A 21570-nucleotide genomic window follows, 5' to 3' on the forward strand; every position below is an offset into this window, starting at 1 on the left:
AAGCCAGGGAGGGCAAGTGTCATTTTGTACTAGCCTGTAAATTCAAAATCATGGATGCAAAAAAGGACAAACTATTACTAACATCATGGTCTGTGACACAAAAGGAATTGTGAAAAACATTATATGCATATTAAAAAAAGATAAAATTATAGTTCTCATGTGGGGGCGGGGGAGCATTCCATTTTACCTAGGAAGGGTGACCATCCTCTGTTTTAACAGGATGCCCAAAGAATGACATCAATCTGCTGGTTCCTTGGTTTGACTAAGTTCCCTCATCCCTCTGATAGTATTAGCTTCTCTTTGAGCTGAATGTGATCCTAACTATGTATCTATTAAAGCTCTAAAAGCTTAAATGCCCGCCAACTACTTTAATTCCTGAAAGAATTCTTTTCCAACACCAAAAGAAAAAAAAACAGCCCTGTTGTTTCCGGTTGCTGGTCCCCAACAGCACAGCATCCTGAGGCAGTTTTAGGATAATTTTGACTCTAGGCAATTTTTCACTTCACGTGCTAACTTTAGAACTTAATCTCAGTCTAAGATATGACTCCAAAACATGTGGTGACACAGATTGGTAGCATGAGACAATCTGCAGTTCACGCACGAGAAGCAGAGCATGTTTAATCCAGAGAGGGAATTAACAAGCTATATAAGCTAACTGCTTCACAAATTATAAAATCATACCAATGATCTACTTGTTATATAACATTGCCTTAGCAAGAGGCAAACAGGATGGTCCAACGAAAGATGGTAGCAGCTTTCTCTCGGCTGCCTAACAATGAACTACATGGGATGGGACGGTGGTCCCTCCTATAGAAGGGCTCCAAGTCCTTGTCCCCCAGGTGCAGGGGACACGTCCTCCCTGACTTCACAAGGCCACTGTCAAGTTCGCGTGGTCCTGTAAAAGAGATGGAGTAGAAGGAAGGAGCATGGTCCTTCCTCGGGAGAACACAGCACAGTGTTTCTAATTCTGACCATTCCTGCCCTCTCTCCCTGGGATGACGAGGGCTCAGGGACCCCGTCCCTCACATGGTTGCCTCTACACCTAAGTTCTGCTGCTCAGTGCTGCTCTGTGAACTATTGTGCTGTTTGCCTGTGCTTAACCTCTCCAGAAGCTCCTAAATAAGAGCCGGATTTAATTTGTTACATTCATGAAAAATGTTTAAAGACAAACAAACAAAAAACAAGCCAGTGTTTACATTTATCTTTATTTACAAACATATTCTCAAAGAAAATTTGATGCTGGAGTAATAATTTCCTTGTCTTTTATTACTGACTTCAAGACAAAATAATTTATTAGAATTATAAAAATTGCTTCTGTTAAAAAAACATTTACATGTAACTCTGATGTCAAGGCAAATAATTCATTATTATTCATAAAAGCCCTTCTGCAATTAAACCCATTTAAACTGGGTGCCTAAAATATTGTTTATTTGGAATCAGAAAATTTATTAAATAAGGTAGTTTATGAGATCAAACAGTTGCTAATAGAAGTATATTTAATTACAGAGTCAAGTTTTCTTTCCTTCAGTTGAAAAGACTTCAGGGTCTGAGAGGAAGGCAGCTAGAATACAGAGCAAATTTTGATCCTATTAGAATGAATCAGCAGTGGTGAAGTGTCTCACAGCATGTAAAATTATCTCTAATCTCAGGAAAGGGGCAGATAAGAGGCATACATCCAGATCTTGACTGGATGGTAGTGGTGAGAAGGGAAATTGGACATGAGACTTCATTTTGATTGAAAGGATCATGGTTTAAAAATATTTGAGAGACCCTGGCATAAAGAGTGAAAGGAAACTTTTCTACTGATCTGTGGTTGAATGGTAGTATTAGGAGAGTAAATCAATAACCAGTTGAAATTTATATTAGTGAGTAGTACAGAGGAACTAGATAGGAATCACCAACTACAAACCGTCAGAAATGCTCATGTAGCATAAAGAGCATGTGCATGGAGCTAAGAGAGCCCTCACTATGAGCCCTGATGGCTTGTTTTCTCCAGGCTGAAAGGAGTGATGCCAAAACTATGAAATTGGCCTGGGTCAGTTGGAAAAAGGTAAAAAGTCATTACTTAGCAAAAAAGAGCTGATTATAGTTCAGTTAGAGTTAGAGTATCCCACATTTAGTTCAATATCCTTGTTTTTTTTGTTTGACCATGAAGTTAACTGACTTATGCTTCTTTAATAAATACAAGAAAATACTTTGTAAAGTATAAAAACTTTATATTAATCTGAAAACATAGCTACTCTATTGAAAGGTCTTTCTTAGCTCAACATGGCATCAGAGAGCTTCAACCTTACTAGCCATAGGCCCTTGGAGAGCTCATTTAACTCCTCATAGATTTGGTTTCCTCTTTTCTAAACATTGTGATTGTCATTTGGGATAATGGATATGAAAGCCCATTGAAAATTAAAATAGTGCCTTAAACATTACTATTTCTATTATTATTATCACAAATCCCCAGCTATAGAAGATACCATGTACTATAGATAATTATGACAAAAACAACTTCCTTAGGAATTATCCTGAAACCTCAACCCCTTTGGAAGCCACAGAAACATCACACTCTGCAGTCCTTGCTTTATCATTTTACATGGGCTTATGGAATTATCACTAATTCTAAAGAAATGCTATTTTTTATTCAATGTGGCACACCTTAACCATGAGATTAAGTTATATGTTTCTTACAAATCAAATAATTCCCCTCAGAATTGTTTACTTTTTGGGTTCTATTATAATCATGAAAGAATTGGAAAAGCAAGTAACACCAAAAGGAGAAGCCTGGTCCATGTTATTGGGATGCACAAGGCAAACAATAACAATTTACTGAGCACTTACCACATACCTGTGTTATGCGCCAAACACCAGCTATGGAATGAAACTGCTGAGGTTCAAATTCTGGCTCTATTATTTAGTCCTTGTAAGAATATCTGTACCTCAGTGTCCTTATCTATAACATGGGGATAATAATACATACTTCACAAGTCTTTTGCAAGGATAAAATGAGCTAGTATGTGTGCAGCACTCAGAATAACACATGGCACGTAGTAAGTATGCAACAAAGTTCTTCCCCTCCCCTCCCCTCCCCTCTCTCCCTTCTCTCTTGTCCTCCTCCTCCTCTTTCTCTTTCTCTATAACCTGCCTGCTCAAGGACTTCCCGCTGGGAAGCTGCAGGGCTGGCATACTGTGAAACTCGGCAGCCCATACTTTTGGTCACTAAGTGATAATGATTGATATGACCAAGCTGTTTACAAGACTTAGAGCTCACCTTAGCACAGAATGTCACTGAGCAACTTCACCCACAATGCCACTTCGCTTAGCATCATCTGTGACATAAGTGTAAGTTGGGGAAAGGATGTCTTTGTTAAACAGCTGCTTAAATAGCATAAAAAAAAAGTTTACTAGTTTTTGAAGATTGAAGCAAAAAACTGAAAGTTTGGAAAATTAACTTTGAGGATAGGAAAAAAATTCTCTAAGAACAAGTGAGATTTTAAAAGAGTATTCTTTTCTGTTCATTTCTAACTGGAAATGTCTTACATTCATGCTGAATTTTAATCTAAAGTTAGGAAGTTTTTTTCTTGGAAAATTTAGAAAACTACTCAAAAGCACGAAGGAGAGAAACATTCTTAAGATATGATGTTGAGTTAAACTCCTCTCTAACCACTTTCCAACTTGCTACATCATGACGAATACTCATCATTAACCTGGAAATGAATGTGATTTTCCTTGTACATTTAATGTTACATTGAAGGTATTATGCAGTATCTTTCATACTTCCTGGAATTCACATGAGTAACATTTTATAGTGGCAGATGTGTGACATCACATGAAAAACTTGTAAAACCTTTACATGAAAATCACATCTGTCAGTCCCCACTATCATTTTAACGGTACTTATATAGTTGCTTTTCTGTCTGTGCCAGAGGAGGCAGATTTGCAGGAAAGCTGTTCCAGGAAATTGTGTCTTCTGGACTAGCTAGTTAAGCAAATTGTGTAACTGCCATTGAAACCAAAATGTACCCAGCAGATATAATTTCACAAAAGAGGAGAAAAAATCACATTTGTACAAAAGTCACAGCTGTTCAACTTTACATTTTGTACTTTTTTCATTAAAATTTTCCCCTTTCTTTATGAACAGTGACAGTTACATTTCTAGTTAGCAACTTTAGGACTTCTTAATACGTTGCTATACCGTCATGGATTTGGTGTCTGTCAGGAAAAATTGGGCTACCTTCTTTCTGCTGCTACATAGAGTAAAAACTTGGTCCGTCTGCCCTGTCTGCAGAGGAAATCAGGAAAGATGTTGAGTAGGGCCTATTGCTCTCTAAACTACAGAGCTGTGTGGCTGCCTCTATTGCTCCAAACTAGTGCCAACATCCCTCTGTTCAGGTCCACACACTATAGACTTCTTTTCTTTCAGGTTTTGCAAGTCTTGCTCTTGGTGGCCATGCTGTCCAGGGCCACTCTCAAGTCGTGGGGAATGGAGCTGGTGGCTCAGAATGCTTGGGTCAGAAGCCAGTCTCACAGGGTTGTGTGCACCACGATCTCCCATTGTTGGACATCCTCTTGTGACACTGTACTAGAAGGGAGCCAGGGAGGAGATGTTCTCTAGGGACCCCTCATTCTTCTCCAGTGATGAGTCTCAGAGGCTTGTTTGGACCATTACGGATATGAATGCTAAATTTACGGGATGCATTTTTTTGGAGTCTGGGCTCCACAGTCAGAGTGCTGGGTCCAATTTATGGCCATTCCTCTCAATAATGTGTGATACTGGGTAAGTTACTGAACTTTTTCAGCCAGAGTTTCCCCATCTGTAAACTTCAGACAATTTACCTTCTTACCACTACAGAGAAGATTATAAATGTGGTAAAGACTGTTGAGCACTGAGCCCAGATCATGGCACAGACTAAGCACTCGATAAATGTTAACTATTTTGATGATATGATGATGATGATGATGGTGATGATAATTTTTCTGACTTTTGAATATATTAAACCTGTAATCTTAAAATTGAATTTGCACAGGACAGAATTATGGCACTGAAGGGTAAAGTCAGTAATAGTGGTCAAAAACCATTCAATCCAGGTTTTTCAGGTTCAAGTGATATAAACACTTTCCTGCTAGTGATTGCTGGAATGCCTATCTGCTTGTCTGTGGCTGACAGAAAAATGAGTGTTTGTGCAACTGTGCCAGAGGCACAGGTTGATTTCAATCTGACATGCCCTGCTGAGGACAGAGAGCCACTCAGCAACTTCTCTCCTGGCTGTTGGTCTATTTGAAGAGAGCGACTGATCACTAAGTTAGATTTCTAGTGCCCTTGCATAGGCCTTTTTTGCCACTGGGGGGGAAGGTGGGATGTTTTTCATATTTTGTAACCAGTATCTCTAATTGTGTAAATGGGTATATAATTAAACACCCAAAATGATAGCTCTACAGAGAACCCATCGTCCATCATTGTTAATAGAATTAGTGAATCAACATTTTCTTGACTACAGATTTACAATAAAGACTACCTTGCTTTGTTAACATTAACTGAATATTAATATTACAAAGTAAAATACATGATTCCTTGAGACATTGACTTTAATGTTATCACTACAATTATAAACACTGTCAATCTAGGCATATTGTATTTTATATTTATGATATCTATAATGAAAAGTTGATATAGCAACTTAAACCAGACATTTAGTATTTTTTCTGCATAATTAACTGTAAGAAATTGAGAGACTTTTCCCAGCAGAAATACTCTATGGACTTAAAGTGATGAATATACACTATGTCACATATGTATTCATATAGATTCCACAAACAAGACTACTATTCAGAACCAATATATACCTTGTGAAAACAACAGTGTAATGGAGATGAGATTCATATTTTTGAACAGTTAAAACAAACCATGTAAGTGGTGTATTCCGGTTAAAATAGACAAGTTGTCTTTATTGTGATGGAAGATATCCCTCATTTCAAGTCATGTTTACATTATATAGAATAAGTTGAGGTATTTAAATTATTTTGATGAATTTTTTTCCAAAGGACATTTCTAAGAAATATCGGGTATAATTCCACTTAAAATTATCTTTAGGTTTGAATTATCTGTCTCAATTTTCTGGTTGGTCTGATACACCCCTACACCTAAGTATTGGTATTGGTACACCTTATGGAATCATGTAATGGGGCAAAGGCCATGAGAAGTAGTAGAACTAGATGCAACTTGAAGGAAGTTAAACTATTTGACTCACTATGACCTGTATCTATGCCCTCACAATCACTTGAAATCTAAAACTACTAAATATGTTAGTCTGATCTAAGTAAGTAAGACATGGCTGACTAAATTATGAATGATTTTCTAGCTATGGCATTGATACATGAAAAATGAAGTGAAGAAATGTAGAGAGAAATATAATGTAAGCAAAAACATATAAAAAGACAACCATTCGAAATATAAGGATAATGAGTGCAATTTTCTTTTAGGGTTACAGCTAATGTCCAATTCAATAATTAAGTAGTCTACCAGCAGCAGATCTTTACTTGAAGAACACACACCTCAATGATCAAGAAGGTAGCAAGCATCACTTTCTGACGTGTGAGTGTCTCACCTCTGTGATAGGTAATCAGGGCAGAGAAGAAAGGTTTGCGTTAAATACAATTTCCCATATTGGAAATCAGTTTGAAAGGAGTTGAAGACATGGAAGAACAATCTGAAGAGTTAGAATAGGGCAGGGGTCAGCAAATATGACCTGCAAGCCAAATTTGGCTAGCTGCTTGTTTTTGTAAATAAAGTTTTATTGGAACATAGCCATGCCCATTCATTTAAGAGCAGCCTATGGTTGCTTTCAAGCTACAATGGCAGAGTTGAATAGTTGGGACAGAGGCCATATGGCCCCCCAAAATATTTGTTATCTGGCTTTTTATGTAGTTTGCCAATAGATGCAATGAATTCTGCAAGGAAGTGTATTAAAGATGAGATTTGGCATGTCACATCCCTCAGTTCTCTTTCCTTACATGGAACTACCTTGGATTTCAGGTATAATAGGCTTAGGCACAGTACAGTCTGGTTCAGCGAACTAAGACAAGCTAGCATTTATTGGAAACCTTTAATGTAGGTAAATTTATCCAGGAGCTGCAGCTACATTATTATTAAAATATATGTGCATTTTAATTGATTAGCATTGTAGTGGGACGGAACCTTATAAGTATTTACAGGTGATTTCCCTTTATTTTTGCAGTTAGTGATACCTCCATGTGTTTATCTTACTTTTTGCATCTATTGAGTGTCCACATGACATTAGAGCACTAGATACTATGTTACAAGATTGCATGTGGCAAATGAGGTGAATTCACCTTGGCTGGAAGTGACTGACTGTGGTGGCAAAATGGGGGCTTTTCCAAATGAAGATGGTGGGTCAAAGTATTCAAGACAAGTGCTCAAGAGGGAGATGCTGAAAGGCAGGGGCATACAGGTCTTACTCATCAGTAACTTCCAGCACAAAGAAGGGCTTGATACCTAGTAAAAGCTTAGCAACTGTTTGAATATTGTTACAAAACAATTTAGCAATAATGTCCTCAATCTGTAACCCTTGACCATGTGGATTATTATCGTTAAACAGAATATAATTAGAGACAATAGTTAGATCTTAATAATGTGAACATCTTTAGTTTTCCAACCTCTGTATTTCTTTGGCTTTATTCGCCCAAATAACACTAACAACATGACACAGTAGATAATAATAAAAATTTCTCTATCAGAAAAGGGGTTCTAGAAAAATAAGCCAAATGTTTAACTTTTGAAAATTATAAAATTACTTGATTTTCCTAAGAAAAAATATGTTTATAATTTAATCCCTAATAGGGGCTTTATTCTGAATAAAAGGACGCATAGAGGGGATAGCTCATATTATGCTAAGATACATTAAGTCAATGCATCCTCCGAGAGATAACATACAAGTCCAATCTATAGGAAGAATGCTATTGATTTGAAATGGGGTCTTAAACGCAGAAAAAATATCTAAACTGTAGTTCATCCTTCAATTAGAAAGTATGGCTGCTTCATCTAATTGACTTTGAAATCTGGTTTAATAGAACATCTCTTTTGCACAACTAGTCAGCTCCCAACACTTTGATTGCAAAATGAAGGACATTTACTTTGATATCTTTAATTATCACTCATTTAGAGGACAGTGTGAAACACATTTTTCCAATTGGTGTTTTAGAATCATGAGTCAAAGGAAAGAAATGACAAATTAGCCAGCTGGAGAGACAAGAAACGGCCAGCTAGTGCTGCTAGAGTCTTTGCGGATACTTCAAAGGAAGATGAAAGGGAAATAAAGGGACTGTCAGCCACACATACTCAATAAATGAAATACAAACACAATTTCATAACATATTAATAACAAGTTAGTATCAAACTTAGAGACTTACTCAACATAATAAGTGCCATATATGGGATCATCGATTTTTTCCCAGCCATATGGAAGCTCTGAAAAATAAAGAGTTATTTCTTTCAGTAAATAAGCAACAGATATCACAATTTCTAATAAAAAGTAATACAATTTAATTGTTCATGGGTTGCAGAAATAGTCTAACAAAGCAGAATAAAGCATTCAGAGTCAGCACCAAATTTCAGACACATATTGTAGGAACTATAAGAAGCATTGACTTGAAAATTGGCAGTTGAAACACAGCGCTCTCTTCTCTGCAGAGAGACTGCTGGGTCTAGCTGTTTATCCCACGCCAGCAGGAGGATGGCACGTCATCATGCTATCACTACTCAAGAAAATACAGAAGGCAAATCACTTTCCTGAAAGTGCACACAATTTTCTTATTTATTTGTATTGTTAAAAGGAGCATTTCACGATAAAGATCATATTTTCAAAATATATTTCTGAAGATAGAGAGTTGTTTCTGATGGCTGAAACAAAGACGTTATAAAGTCTCAGCTGACATCCTGCTATTTGAGATGCTTAGCTTACTGTTCTCTCCACACGGCTCAGGATTCAAATGCTGCCAATATATGCTTTGGGCATATTTTTTATAGAGCCTAAAATTCTAAGCACACTTTCCTTGACAATATGGTTCATATTTCTAACTCTCCATGGCTAATTTTAATACACACACATAAAATATCAACAATGTTATAAATGCTACTATAGGCAAAACATGCTATTTGAAACCCAGGCTTTGCTTTATGATACTGTTTTCCAAATACACTGAGTCCTCATAATTATTACCTCCTATAAATATGAAGAATATTATATTTTTCTTGATAGACATTAATTTTATACATATAGAACTTGAAATCTAGGTAAGATATATTGACATGCTTTAAATGAAATTTAAAAGTTTTATTATTATGGTAGTAACATGTTCAGTTGTAGACAAAGCAGAGTTATAAAAAGAAAATAAGAATCACCTGCCATCCAGAGACAAACACTGTTAATATTTTGGTGACTATCCTTCAAATATTTATATATATATATATACACACAAACACATGTATATATATACAAATAATTTATTTTTTTTGTGTGAGGAAGATTAGCCCTGAGCTAACATCCATGCCCATCTTCTGCCATTTTATATGGGATGCGTCCACAGCATGTCTTGACAAGCGGTGCGTCGGTCCATGCCCAGGATCGGAGCCTGCAAACCCCAGGTCGCTGAAGCAGAGCACGCAAACTTAACCACTACACCACCGGGCCAGCCCCCACAAATAATTTTTAAAAAGAAATTAGATCATATGTGCATATATCTTTCTCCTTAACAAAATATCAAGGGCATCTTTTGACGTGAATGAGTGTGACTGCACAGAATCACTTTTCAAGTGGCACAGTAGTAGTCTGTGGGGGTGGCTAGAGCCGTGTAATCCCTCCAGTCTTCTTTTATTGAACATTTGGGACTTTCCAGTTTTTACCTGTTATATGGCATCTGTGTTGGATTTACTAAAACCTAAATCTCTCATCATTCTCCTAGTAATTTAGTAATGGTAAATCCCTAGAGGTGGAATTTTGGATTAAAGGGCATGCACCCTTTTATGGCTTTTGATAAATAGCCAGATTACCAACTTCCCACGCACAGAAGAGAACCAATTTATAATCTCACTGGGAGTTTATGAGTGACTTTGTTCCTCTGTACCATCAAATTAAATACAGGTCCACAATTCCTCATCCAAAACTTTTAGGGACAGATAGGTTTTGGAATTCAGAATTTTTCTAATTTTAGAAAGTTAACCTGCTGCAAATGCTTTCTATTCCATAACACTCCAAGCAGAGTATGGAGAAGCACTTTATAACCAAACATGAGTATTTATGCAGCCAAAATTATGATTCCCACTTAGCAGCACAAATAAAGACTACTTCATATCAGTTAGCTGGTTTGCTGCCAGCGTGTCCAGGTCACTTTATCTTTTACTGCCAATTGAATTACAAAAGGCAGTTTTTAGAGCATTTGAATTTTAGATATACAGATAAATTACGGTATATCATTATTTTAAAAAATCAACCAAATTTATTTTAAAATGGCAGCTCATAGTTGTTTTAATTTAGCTTTCTTGGGTTTCTAGTTAGCGAACATTTTTCATTTGTTCATCCTTGAGCAATTAGTTTCTCTTTTATACATTTCTCATTTTTAAAAATAAATTTATGAGTTCTTTACTTATTAAGGATATTGATCCTTTATCACACATGTTGCATTTAATTTTGTTGAACATTTTCTTTAACACATAGATGTTTTAAATTTTATTTCGAAAATTCCTTGTTTTCTTTTATGGCTTACATCTTTGGAGCTTAACTTAAATACTGATGAAATTTTTCTAGTGTGTTTTTTAAAACATAAAGTCTAGTCTATGAGTTTGTTTAATAATTCTTAGATTAGTTATATATTAATAAATTTATAACACCAAATCGTGAGTACTATAAGAAATTTTTCTTTCAAAATGATAATAAGAACAAATTTTTACTGAGTATTTACTATGTCCAGGTACAGATGGACTTTCCATGTACTAATTCATTTTATCCTAATAATCACTCAAGATTTAAAATCTCCATACTTTGGTTCCAGCAATCTTAACCAATTTAGATATCAATTTAGACACTGTGTTTAACACAGCATAAACAACACTTAATTTAGATTAAGGAGAATAACTTTCTAGATGGTTTTCACCAAATCCCCCAAGCTATTGGAAAATTTGTCTATTAAAAAGAAGAATCCATTTGACACATATCTATTGGGTGCCTTTTACAAGCAGATAAAGTAAAAGATTATATGGAGGACAGCAATTGATATTATGGATATTTATTAGTAATATGGCTGAATACACGGATTCAAATTTATAACAGGTTTAATATGATCTTGTGACTACAATAAGATGTACAATAATCATATTCAGTAACAGAGAGTAAAAGCCAAATATAGTTAATTTTATGGATGTTAGTCCTACTTCTTTTTTTTTTTTTTTTTAATTGATATTTTAATGGTTTCTAACATTGTGAAATTTTGGGTTGTACATTTTTGTTTGTCCATCACCCCATATATGACTCCCTTCACCCCTTGTGCCCACCCCCCACCCCCACTTCCCGGGTAACCACAGTCCAGTTTTCTCTGTCCATGTGTTGGTTTATATTCCACATATGAGTGAGATCATACAGTGTTTGTCTTTCTCTTTCTGGCTTATTTCACTTAACATAATACGCTCCAGGCCCATCCATGTTGTTGCAAATGGGACGATTTTGTCTTTTTTTATGGCTGAGTAGTATTCCATTGTATATATATACCACATTTTCTTAATCCAGTCGTCAGTCGAGGGACACTTAGGTTGCTTCCACTTCTTGGCTATGGTGAATAATGCTGCAATGAACATAAGGGTGCATAATCCTCTTTGGATTGTTGATTTCAGGTGCGTTGGATAGATTCCCAGTAGTGGGATGGCTGGATCATAGGGCATCTCTATTTTTAACTCTTTGAGGAATCTCCATACCGTTTTCCATAGAGGCTGCACCAATTTGCATTCCCACCAGCTGTGTATGAGGGTTCCTGTTTCTCCACATCCTCTCCAACATTTGTTGTTTTTTGTCTTGGTGATTATAGCCATTCTAACGGGCGTGAGGTGGTATCTTAGTGTTGTTTTGATTTGCATTTCCCTGATGATTAGTGATGTTGAGCATCTTTTCATGTGCCTATTGGCCATCTGTATATCTTCCTTGGAGAAGTGTCTGTTCATTTCCTCTGCCCATTTTTTGATCGGGTTGTTTGTTTTTTTGTTGTTCAATTGTGTGAGTTCTTTATATATTATGGAGATCAACCCCTTGTCAGATGTATGTTTTGCAAATATTCTCTCCCAGCTGGTTGGTTGTTTGTTCATCTTGATTCTGGTTTCATTTGTCTTATAAAAGCTCTTTAGTCTGATAAAGTCCCACTTGTTTATTTTTTCTTTAGTTTCCCTAGTCTGGGTAGGCATGTCATCCGAAAAGATTCCTTTAAACCCAATGTCAAATAGTGTGTTGCCTATATTTTCTTCTATGAGTTTTATAGTTTCAGGTCTCACCTTCAGGTCTTTGATCCATTTTGAGTTAATTTTTGTGAATGGCGATAGCACATGGTCCACTTTCATTCTTTTGCATGTGGCTGTCCAGTTTTCCCAACACCATTTATTGAAGAGACTTTCCTTTCTCCATTGCATGTCCTTAGCACCTTTGTCGAAAATTAGCTGTCCGTATATGTGTGGTTTTATTTCTGGGCTTTCAATTCTGTTCCATTGATCTGTGTGTCTGTTTTTGTACCAGTACCATGCTGTTTTGATTACTATTGCTTTGTAGTATGTTTTGAAGTCAGGAATTGTGATGCCTCCTGCTTTGTTCTTTTTCTTTAGGATTTCTTTAGCTATTCGGGGTCTTTTGTTGCCCCATATAAATTTTAGTATTCTTTTTTCTATTTCTGTGAAGAATGTCATTGGGATTCTGATTGGGATTGCAGTGAATCTGTAGATTGCTTTAGGTAATATAGACATTTTAACTATGTTTATTCTTCCAATCCACGTGCATGGGATATCTTTCCATTTCTTTATGTCATCGTGGATTTCCCTCAATAATGTTTTGTAGTTCTCATTGTATAGGTCCTTCACCTCCTTGGTAAGATTTATTCCTAGGTATTTTATTCTTTTTGATGCAATTGTAAATGGTATTATCTTTTTGAGCTCTCTTGCTGTTAGTTCATTATTAGCATATAGAAATGCAACTGATTTTTGTAGATTGATTTTGTACCCTGCAACTTTGCTGTAGTTGTTGATTGTTTCTAACAGTTTTCCAACAGATTCTTTAGGGTTTTCTATATATACAATCATGTCATCTGCAAATAGTGAGAGTTTCACTTCTTCGTTACCTATTTGGATTCCTTTTATTCCTTTTTCTTGCCTAATTGCTCTGGCCAAAACCTCCAGTACTATGTTGAACAGGAGTGGTGAGAGTGGGCAGCCCTGCCTCGTTCCTGTTCTCAGAGGAATGGCTTTCAGTCTTTCCCCGTTGAGTATGATGTTAGCTGTGGGTTTGTCATATATGGCCTTTATTATGTTGAGGTACTTTGCTTCTATTCCCATTTTATTGAGAGTTTTTATCATAAATGGATGTTGTATCTTGTCAAATGCCTTCTCTGCGTCTATTGAGATGATCATGTGGTTTTTATTCTTTGTTTTGTTGATGTGATGTATCACGTTGATTGATTTGCGGATGTTGAACCATCCCTGCGTCTCTGGTATAAATCCCACTTGATCATGGTGTATGATCTTTTTAATATATTGTTGTATTCGGTTTGCCAATATTTTGTTGAGGATTTTTGCATCAATGTTCATCAGTGATATTGGCCTGTAATTTTCTTTCTTTGTATTGTCTTTGTCTGGTTTTGGTATCAGGGTGATGTTGGCCTCATAGAATGATTCAGGAAGTGTTCCATCTTCCTCTATTTTTTGGAATAGTTTGAGGAGGATGGGTATTAAATCTTCTTTGAATGTTTGGTAAAATTCACTGGAGAAGCCATCTGGTCCTGGACTTTTATTTTTTGGGAGGTTTTTGATTACTATTTCAATCTCTTTACTTGTGATTGGTCTATTCAGATTCTCCATTTCTTCTTGGTTCAATTTTGGGAGGTTGTATAAGTCTAAGAATTTATCCATTTCTTCTAGATTGTCCAATTTGTTGGCATATAATTTCTCATAGTATTCTCTTATAATCCTCTGTATTTCCATGGTATCCATTGTAATTTCTCCTCTTTCATTTCTAATTTTATTTACTTGAGCCTTTTCTCTTTTTTTCTTAGTTAGCCTGGCTAAGGGTTTGTCTATTTTGTTTATCTTCTCGAAGAACCAACTCTTTGTTTCATTAATCCTTTCTACTGTTTTTTTGGTCTCAATATCATTTATTTCTGCTCTGATTTTTATTATTTCTCTCCTTCTGCTGGCTTTGGGCTTTGTTTGTTCTTCTTTTTCTAGTTCTGTTAGGTGTAATTTAAGGTTGCCTATTAGGGCTTTTTCTTGTTTGTTAAGGTGGGCTTGTATCGCTATGAGTTTCCCTCTCAGGACCGCTTTTGCTGCGTCCCATATGGTTTGATATGGCATGTTATCATTTTCGTTTGTTTCCAGATAGTTTTTGATTTCTCCTTTAATTTCATCGATGATCCATTGGTTGTTCAGTAGCATGTTGTTTAAACTCCACATTTTTGTCACTTTCCCAGTTTTTTTTTCCTGGTTCATTTCCAGTTTCATAGCCTTATGGTCTGAAAAGATGCTTGTTATGATTTCAATCTTCTTAAATTTATTGAGGCTTGCTTTGTTTCCCAACATATGGTCTATCCTAGAGAATGTTCCATGCGCGCTTGAGAAGAATGTGTAGTCAGCTGTTTTTGGGTGGAGTGCTCTGTATATGTCTACTAGGTCCATCTCGTCCAGTTTTTCATTTAAGTCTAATATTTCTTTATTAACTTTTTGTCTGGATGATCTATCCATTGCTGTAAGTGGGGTGTTAAGATCCCATACTATTATTGTGTTGTTGTTGATTTCTCCTTTTAGGTTTGTTAATAGTTGTTTTATGTATATTGGTGCTCCTATGTTGGGTGCATATATATTTATAAGTGATATGTCTTCTTGATGGAGTGTCCCTTTTATCATTATATATTTCCCTTCTTTGTCTTTCTTAACCTGTTTTATCTTGAAGTCTACTTTGTCTGATATGAGTATGGCAACACCTGCTTTCTTTTGTTTGCCATTAGCTTGGAGTATTGTCTTCCATCCTTTCACTCTGAGCCTGTGCTTGTCTTTAGTGCTAAGATGTGTTTCCTGAAGGCAGCATATTGTTGGGTCTTGCTTTTTAATCCATCCTGCCACTCTGTATCTTTTGATTGGAGAGTTCAATCCATTTACATTTAGGGTAATTATTGAAATATGAGGGTTGAATGTTGCTGTTTTGTCACTTATTTTCTGGTTCTTTTGCATTTCCTTTGTTTCTTGTCCCATTTGTTTTGGACTGCCAATTCAGTTTGGTTGTTCTGTCTTATGATTCTTCTAGTTTTCTCTTTGTTTATCATATGTGGTTTTAATTTGATTATTTGTTTAGTGGTTACCTTGAGGTTTGGGCGAAAAATCTTCTGTATGAGATAGTCCATTATCTGATAGCCTCCTATTTCCTTATACTAAGTCAATTCAGTCACTTTCCTCTTCCCCTTCTAAGTTGCTCTTGTTATACCTTATTCTATCTTGTGTTGTGGCTGTGTGTTTACAGTGATGAGGTTAAATTTATTTTTGGTGAATTTCTTCCTTTGATCTTTGAGTTTAGTATTTAAGTGGTTGCTAACCTATTCCGGTAAAGATCTACTATTTCTCTGATTTTGTCTACCTACTTTTCTCCTTACTCCAGGCTTTGTGTTCCCTTTCTCTTCTTGTTTTCAGGCCTGAGGGCCTTCTTGAGTATTTCTTGTAGTGGCGGTCTCATGGCCATGAACTCCCTTAGCTTTTGTTTATCTGGGAGAGTTACTATTTCTCCATCATATTTGAAGGATATTTTTGCTGGATAGAGTATTCTTGGCTGAAAGTTTTTGTCTTTTAGTATTTTGAATATATCATTCCAGTCTCTTCTAGCCTGAAAAGTTTCTGTTGAGAAATCCGCTGAGAGCCTGATGGGAGTTCCTTTGTACGTTATTTTTTGTTTTTGTCTAGCTGCCCTTAATATTGTTTCTTTGTCGTTGACCCTGGCTAGCCTTACCACTAGGTGTCGTGGTGAAGGCCTTTGTCTGTTAATATATATAGGCGTCCTGTTGGCTTCACTTACTGGTATTTCCTGCTCCTTCCCCAGATTTGGGAAATTTTCAGCTATTATTTCCTTGAATAGGCTCTCTGTTCCTCTTTCCCTCTCCTCTCCCTCAGGAATACCTATAATTCTTATGTTACATTTTCTAATAGAGTCCGATATTTCTCGGAGTCTTTCTTCATTTCTTTTTAGTCTTAGTTCTCTCTCTTCTTCCATCTGGAGTATATCTGTATTCCTATCCTCTAAAATACTAATTCTTTCCTCCATATTGTCAGCTCTGTTCTTTAAAGATTCCAGATTCTCCTTTATCTCCTCCATTGTGTTCTTCATCTCCATCAGCACTGATAGGTTTTTCTTTATGATTTCAATCTCTTTTGTGAAGAAACTCCTAATCTCATTTAATTGTTTGTCTGTGTTGTCTCGTATTTCGTTGAGTGTTTTTATGATAGCTATTTTGAAATCTCTGTCATTTAGTTTATGGATTTCTGTGTCTTCGGGGTTGATTTCTGGGTGCTTGTCATTTTGTTTCTGGTCTGGTGATTTCATATATTTTTGCATTGTGGTTCCTGTGTTGGTTTTGATTTTCCTCATCCTGGAAGTCTCTGGTTGCAATTTCCACCTGCCGCCACTGTCTGGTGGTAAAGGGCTGTGTAGTCTAAGCCCCCTGCGCTCTGCCCCAGTTTTTCTGCTGCGATCCGCAGTTTTGTTTTGTTTTGTTTTGTTTTTTTTCCCCACTGCGATCCACGGGTCCAGTCCAGTTTATTCAGGTCTGCCTCGGACCGCTAGATCTGGTCGAGCTGCAGACTCCGGGTTGCGGGGAGGGGGGAGCTCTCTCTTTTGCCCTCTGGGTCCCTGACGTGGGAGGCTTCTCGTTTGCCCCTCTTTATCCGCTCTCTGGGTTGCTCAGATGTTGATGGTAGCCCTGTGGCTCCTCTGAGCCCTCTGTGCGGGAGTTTCCCACTGGCTGAGAGAGCCCGAAGAGCTACAGTTTCCCGCCGAGGGCCGCCCCTCCCCCCTCTCTGGGAGCCGCGTGGACCGGATCGCTGATCTGATGGGGAGGGAGCGGAGTTCTCCTTACCTCTCCCCACTTCCTCCGGGGGCCCAGCACGTTCCGCTCTCAGATGTGCCGCAGTGTGGATCCCTCCGCTCTAGCTTTTCACTGTCTGGGATTCCGTTGTTGCTCTGTGGCTGTTACTTTTGTTGTATCTTGTGGGGGAAGAATTCACGGGAAAGCTCACTCCGCCATGATGCTGACGTCACCAGTCCTACTTCTTAATGGCATTATTATATGGAAGCATTTCATGGTTAAAGTTTTAAAATTATCTTTTATATTGTAAACTATTCTTTCACTTATTCCTTACCATTGGCTCTTTTTTGAATAAATTCCTAATTCTAGGCAATGTATTCCAGAAGTAGAGATTTCATTGATTCTTTATCTTTGCAGATTTATAGCAACAAAGATTCTGGGAACAATTTGTTTATTATCCTTTCCCACTTGCCATCATGAAGTATTCATCAGAAAGTAGGGGGAATCTGATTTTCTTTTCAAAAGATATCAATATATTTTGTTTGTTTGCTTGCTTATTTTATATTTCCAAGATAAACTATTAATTCGTGCCAAAAGAAAACTATATGTTATACACACAATCACTTTAAGATAAACTATTAGCAGTCCTTAACTCACACTTTGAGACAAAATGATACACTGTAGCTCTAACCTTCTGTTACAAAGAGTTGCCATTCATTTCATTTTAAATACTTGCAAGGGATTGATGGATAAATATTACAAGAAACCAGTAACAGATATATACATCGCTTCACTTGTAAATGTGGCAGAATGGGTATAAATACCTACAATCAATATTTAAAAAAGTGAGTGTGTGTATATGTGTGTACGGGTGTATGTGTACATGTATATTTCTGTATATTCCCCTTAATGACATTTTTCTTGAGTAACCGAGAAAGGGCTAGGCTTGAATGCTAATAAAAAACCACAAGTTTTTCTTCACTCATTAAAAGACAAGTCATAAAATAAACTTTTCAAGATTATAAGCTGAAGAGTATACACTTAGATGATGAAAAGTTAAGAAAGTTAAGAATCATCTTTCACTGTGAAAAATGAGCTATTTGGATTGTTTTACTTTTTAAAAACCAACCGCTTCTTTTTAAAATTAAGCTAACAAATGAGAAAAAGAATTTCCAATTTTGCACTATTTGTCCAATCAGGAAAGCATGTAGCTTGGAGCTCTTGGGTCCTGGGTTATTTAGAATACTGTATTCAACAATACCTGACAAATTTACAGATGATTAAGGTCACACTGATGAAAGAACAACATATACTATGCAACAGGGGAAAATAAACACTTGAGATCAGCAAGGTTAATGCTGCATTAAGAATTGTTTTAACTGAGATTTTCTTCAGGCCATGGAACCATGGAGCAAATTCAGTGATTAGATATTCCTACAGTGATTCACTCTGCAAAAGTCTGTGTAAATGTCTAGATTAATCTGTAGTCAGTCATAAACTTTGTAAAACTGCAACAGAATCAAAAGATTAAACAAGCATCCAGTCCTGCCTGGATTCTGCCATTCCCACTGTGCTATACTTTTTACTTATTTGCTCTTTCCAAATTGTATTTATTTATTTGTTTGTTTGTTACGTCCATTTTCACTGCAGAAAACTGTGACTTCTTTATATTAGTTAACAAAAAGCAGTTTTCAAGCCTCAGCTGGGAGAGTTGTAGAATCCAAGGACAGTATTTCTTATGGAAATGGGACCCACATGCTGGAAAGCTGAAAGGTTGCACTACCTCAGGATCCTTTGGAAGGATCCCTTTTGTCTGTCTCACTGTCTTTTGAACCCTATCTTTGTTCTCTGTGTCTGTGTTTCTTTCCCTCAGTTGCATTTCACTGTGTACATCTCCCTTCTTCTCTTCTTCTGACTGGTACTTCTGCTTGTTCATCTTGCATACATCTCATACTTGACTCCATGTTACTTTTTATCTCAAGCATTGATACCACTACTGTAATCTCTCAGTTTACCAATTCCGTATCCCATTCCCCCCAAGAATCCATTAATCCAGTTCATTTTTTTCAAAACAGAGCCAAGTTACTTGGCCTGGCACATCAATGTAACGGCTGCCCTCAGGTCAAGATTCCACCCACAGGAATGCAGGAACTCAAGATGGCAGCGTAAGCAGACTCAGAACTCACCTCCTCCCGCGGACACAGCCAATGTACAACTACTTGTGGAAAAATTACCCCTGAGACAGAACTGAAAACTGGATAAGAGGAAGTCCTGCAACAACGGACAATCCTAATTGAGGTAGAAGAGGAGGAGACTCCCTTCTGGAGAGGAAAAACGCCGCCTTCACAAGCCGCCAGCTTCACGGCCGCCGGGAGCAGCGCACAGGTACGCACCCTCCCTGGAGGCGCGGGTCCCTGAGCCAGGAGCGCCCCTGCTGTGGGCATTTTGTGGACCCAGCACAATCGAGACCAGCAGCATAATATCTGACTTGCCTGCTACTAAAACATTGGGGAGTACCCGAAGAAAAGCTGGTTCACAAAGAAACTAAAACCGGCTCTTAAAGGGCCCACGCGCAAACTCACCCGTTTCAGAAAGCATCCTAAAATCACCAGAAAGAAAGGTGCACAGTGCTTTGGTGACAAGAGACTCACCTAATAGGCCCTGAGTACATCTCAGTGAGAGGTGAGACCTCTCCAGGGACTGGGACATGGGCGGCGGCCATTGTTGTGGCCTGGTGTGAGCGTGCTGACACAGACGCCATCGGAGTTCTCCCTGAGGCCTGCTAGCCCAGGGTCTGCTCCACCCGCTACAGCACCGATTTAATCCAGCTCAGCCAGGGCAGGCAGCCCACCCTAGAGACTGGCTCCACCCAACAACAAGCCCTCAGGCAACGTGTGGGCCTGCATAGATTGGTGACTGGATTCTCTGCAGCCTGGCAACTGAGCCGACTCTAGCGGGGCAGGGTGTGCACAAGGAGCGGGTGGAGAGTGTGGGGTGGTGGCGGAGTGTGTGGGGCTCCCACTGTGGAGAGACTGGGTCCGCTTCGGGAGGTCGGGGTGCGCACATGGGGCAGGACTGTGTTGACTGTGTGTATGGACCTGTGGGTGGCAGGGCTTGTCAGCTGCAGAAGACTTTTGCTTCTCAAAGACCCACATAGGGGGTTTGCCCCACCTTTCAAAGCCTAAAACAATTGGGTGCTCCCGTGCCTGAGGCCAGCCCCACCCAGCTGCAATCCTCAGAGAGCTGACAAGAGACCTAATAGGCTAGAGGCTTACAGCAATTGTAAGGCCCTGAGCCTAACAACCTGCCACGCTGGAGGCCTACTCAGTTAAAAGAAATACTGCAACACAAATGTGGTATTAGAACTTACAGCCAACTGTGCTGGGGCTCCCCACACCTGATAAAGAGACTGAAGGGCCCACAACAACTACAAGCAGCTGAGCATTACAACAGCTGGCCAGGAGCATAACTTGGCCTCCCTGGGCGCCTACAGGGAGAGCAAACAGGCCACAACAGAAGGACACACGTAGCCCGCATAGGGGTCACCCCTGGAACACTGAGAACTAAGGGAAGCACACTGGAAGCCTCCTAAGGCATCACTTACATAAGGTCACCTATCCAAGAGCAGGAGACGTAGCTGACCTACCTAATACACAGACACAAGCACAGGGAAACAGGCAAAATGAGGAGGCAAAAGAATACATTCCAAGTAAGGGAACAGGACAAAACCCCAGAAAAGGAACTAAGTGAAACAGAAATGAGCAACCTACCCGACAGAGAGTTCAAACTAAGAATGTTAAGGATGCTCACTGATCTGGGGAGAAGAATAGAAGAACTCAGTGAGAATGTCAACAAAGAAATGGAAGATATAAAAAAGAACCAATCAGAAATGAAGAATACAATATTGGAAAGGAAAAATTCATTAGAGGGACTCAAAAGCAGAGTAGAGGATACAGAAGAACGGATCTGTGAGCTGGAAGAAAGACTAGAAGAAATTACTCAAGGTGAACAGGTAAAAGAGAAAAGGATTAAAAAGAGTGAGGACAGTCTAAGGGACCTCTGGGACAACATCAAGCGCACTAACATCCGTGTTATAGGTGTCCCGGAAGGAGAAGAGCGAGACAAGGGGGCAGAGAATCTATTTCAAGAAATAATAGATGAAAACTTCCCTAACCTAAGGAAGGAAACAGACATCCAGGTACAGGAAGCACAGAGAGCCCCAAACAAGATAAACACAAAGAGGTCCACACCAAGACACAT

At 38.2% G+C, this 21570-nt stretch overlaps 1 protein-coding gene across 1 annotated transcript in view; it reads right to left on the reverse strand.

The window, feature by feature from the left end:
* MAGI2 (membrane associated guanylate kinase, WW and PDZ domain containing 2) overlaps nt 1-21570 on the reverse strand; it is a 989343-nt gene that overhangs the window by 294099 nt on the left and 673674 nt on the right. Inside the window, exon 7 of the mRNA XM_058524198.1 lies at nt 8419-8476. Within this exon, the coding sequence (XP_058380181.1) occupies nt 8419-8476 (58 nt within the window). The remainder of the gene's footprint in view (nt 1-8418; nt 8477-21570) is intronic.

This window comes from Diceros bicornis, chromosome 3 (genome assembly GCF_020826845.1).
Source record: "Diceros bicornis minor isolate mBicDic1 chromosome 3, mDicBic1.mat.cur, whole genome shotgun sequence".
NCBI lineage: Eukaryota > Metazoa > Chordata > Mammalia > Perissodactyla > Rhinocerotidae > Diceros > Diceros bicornis.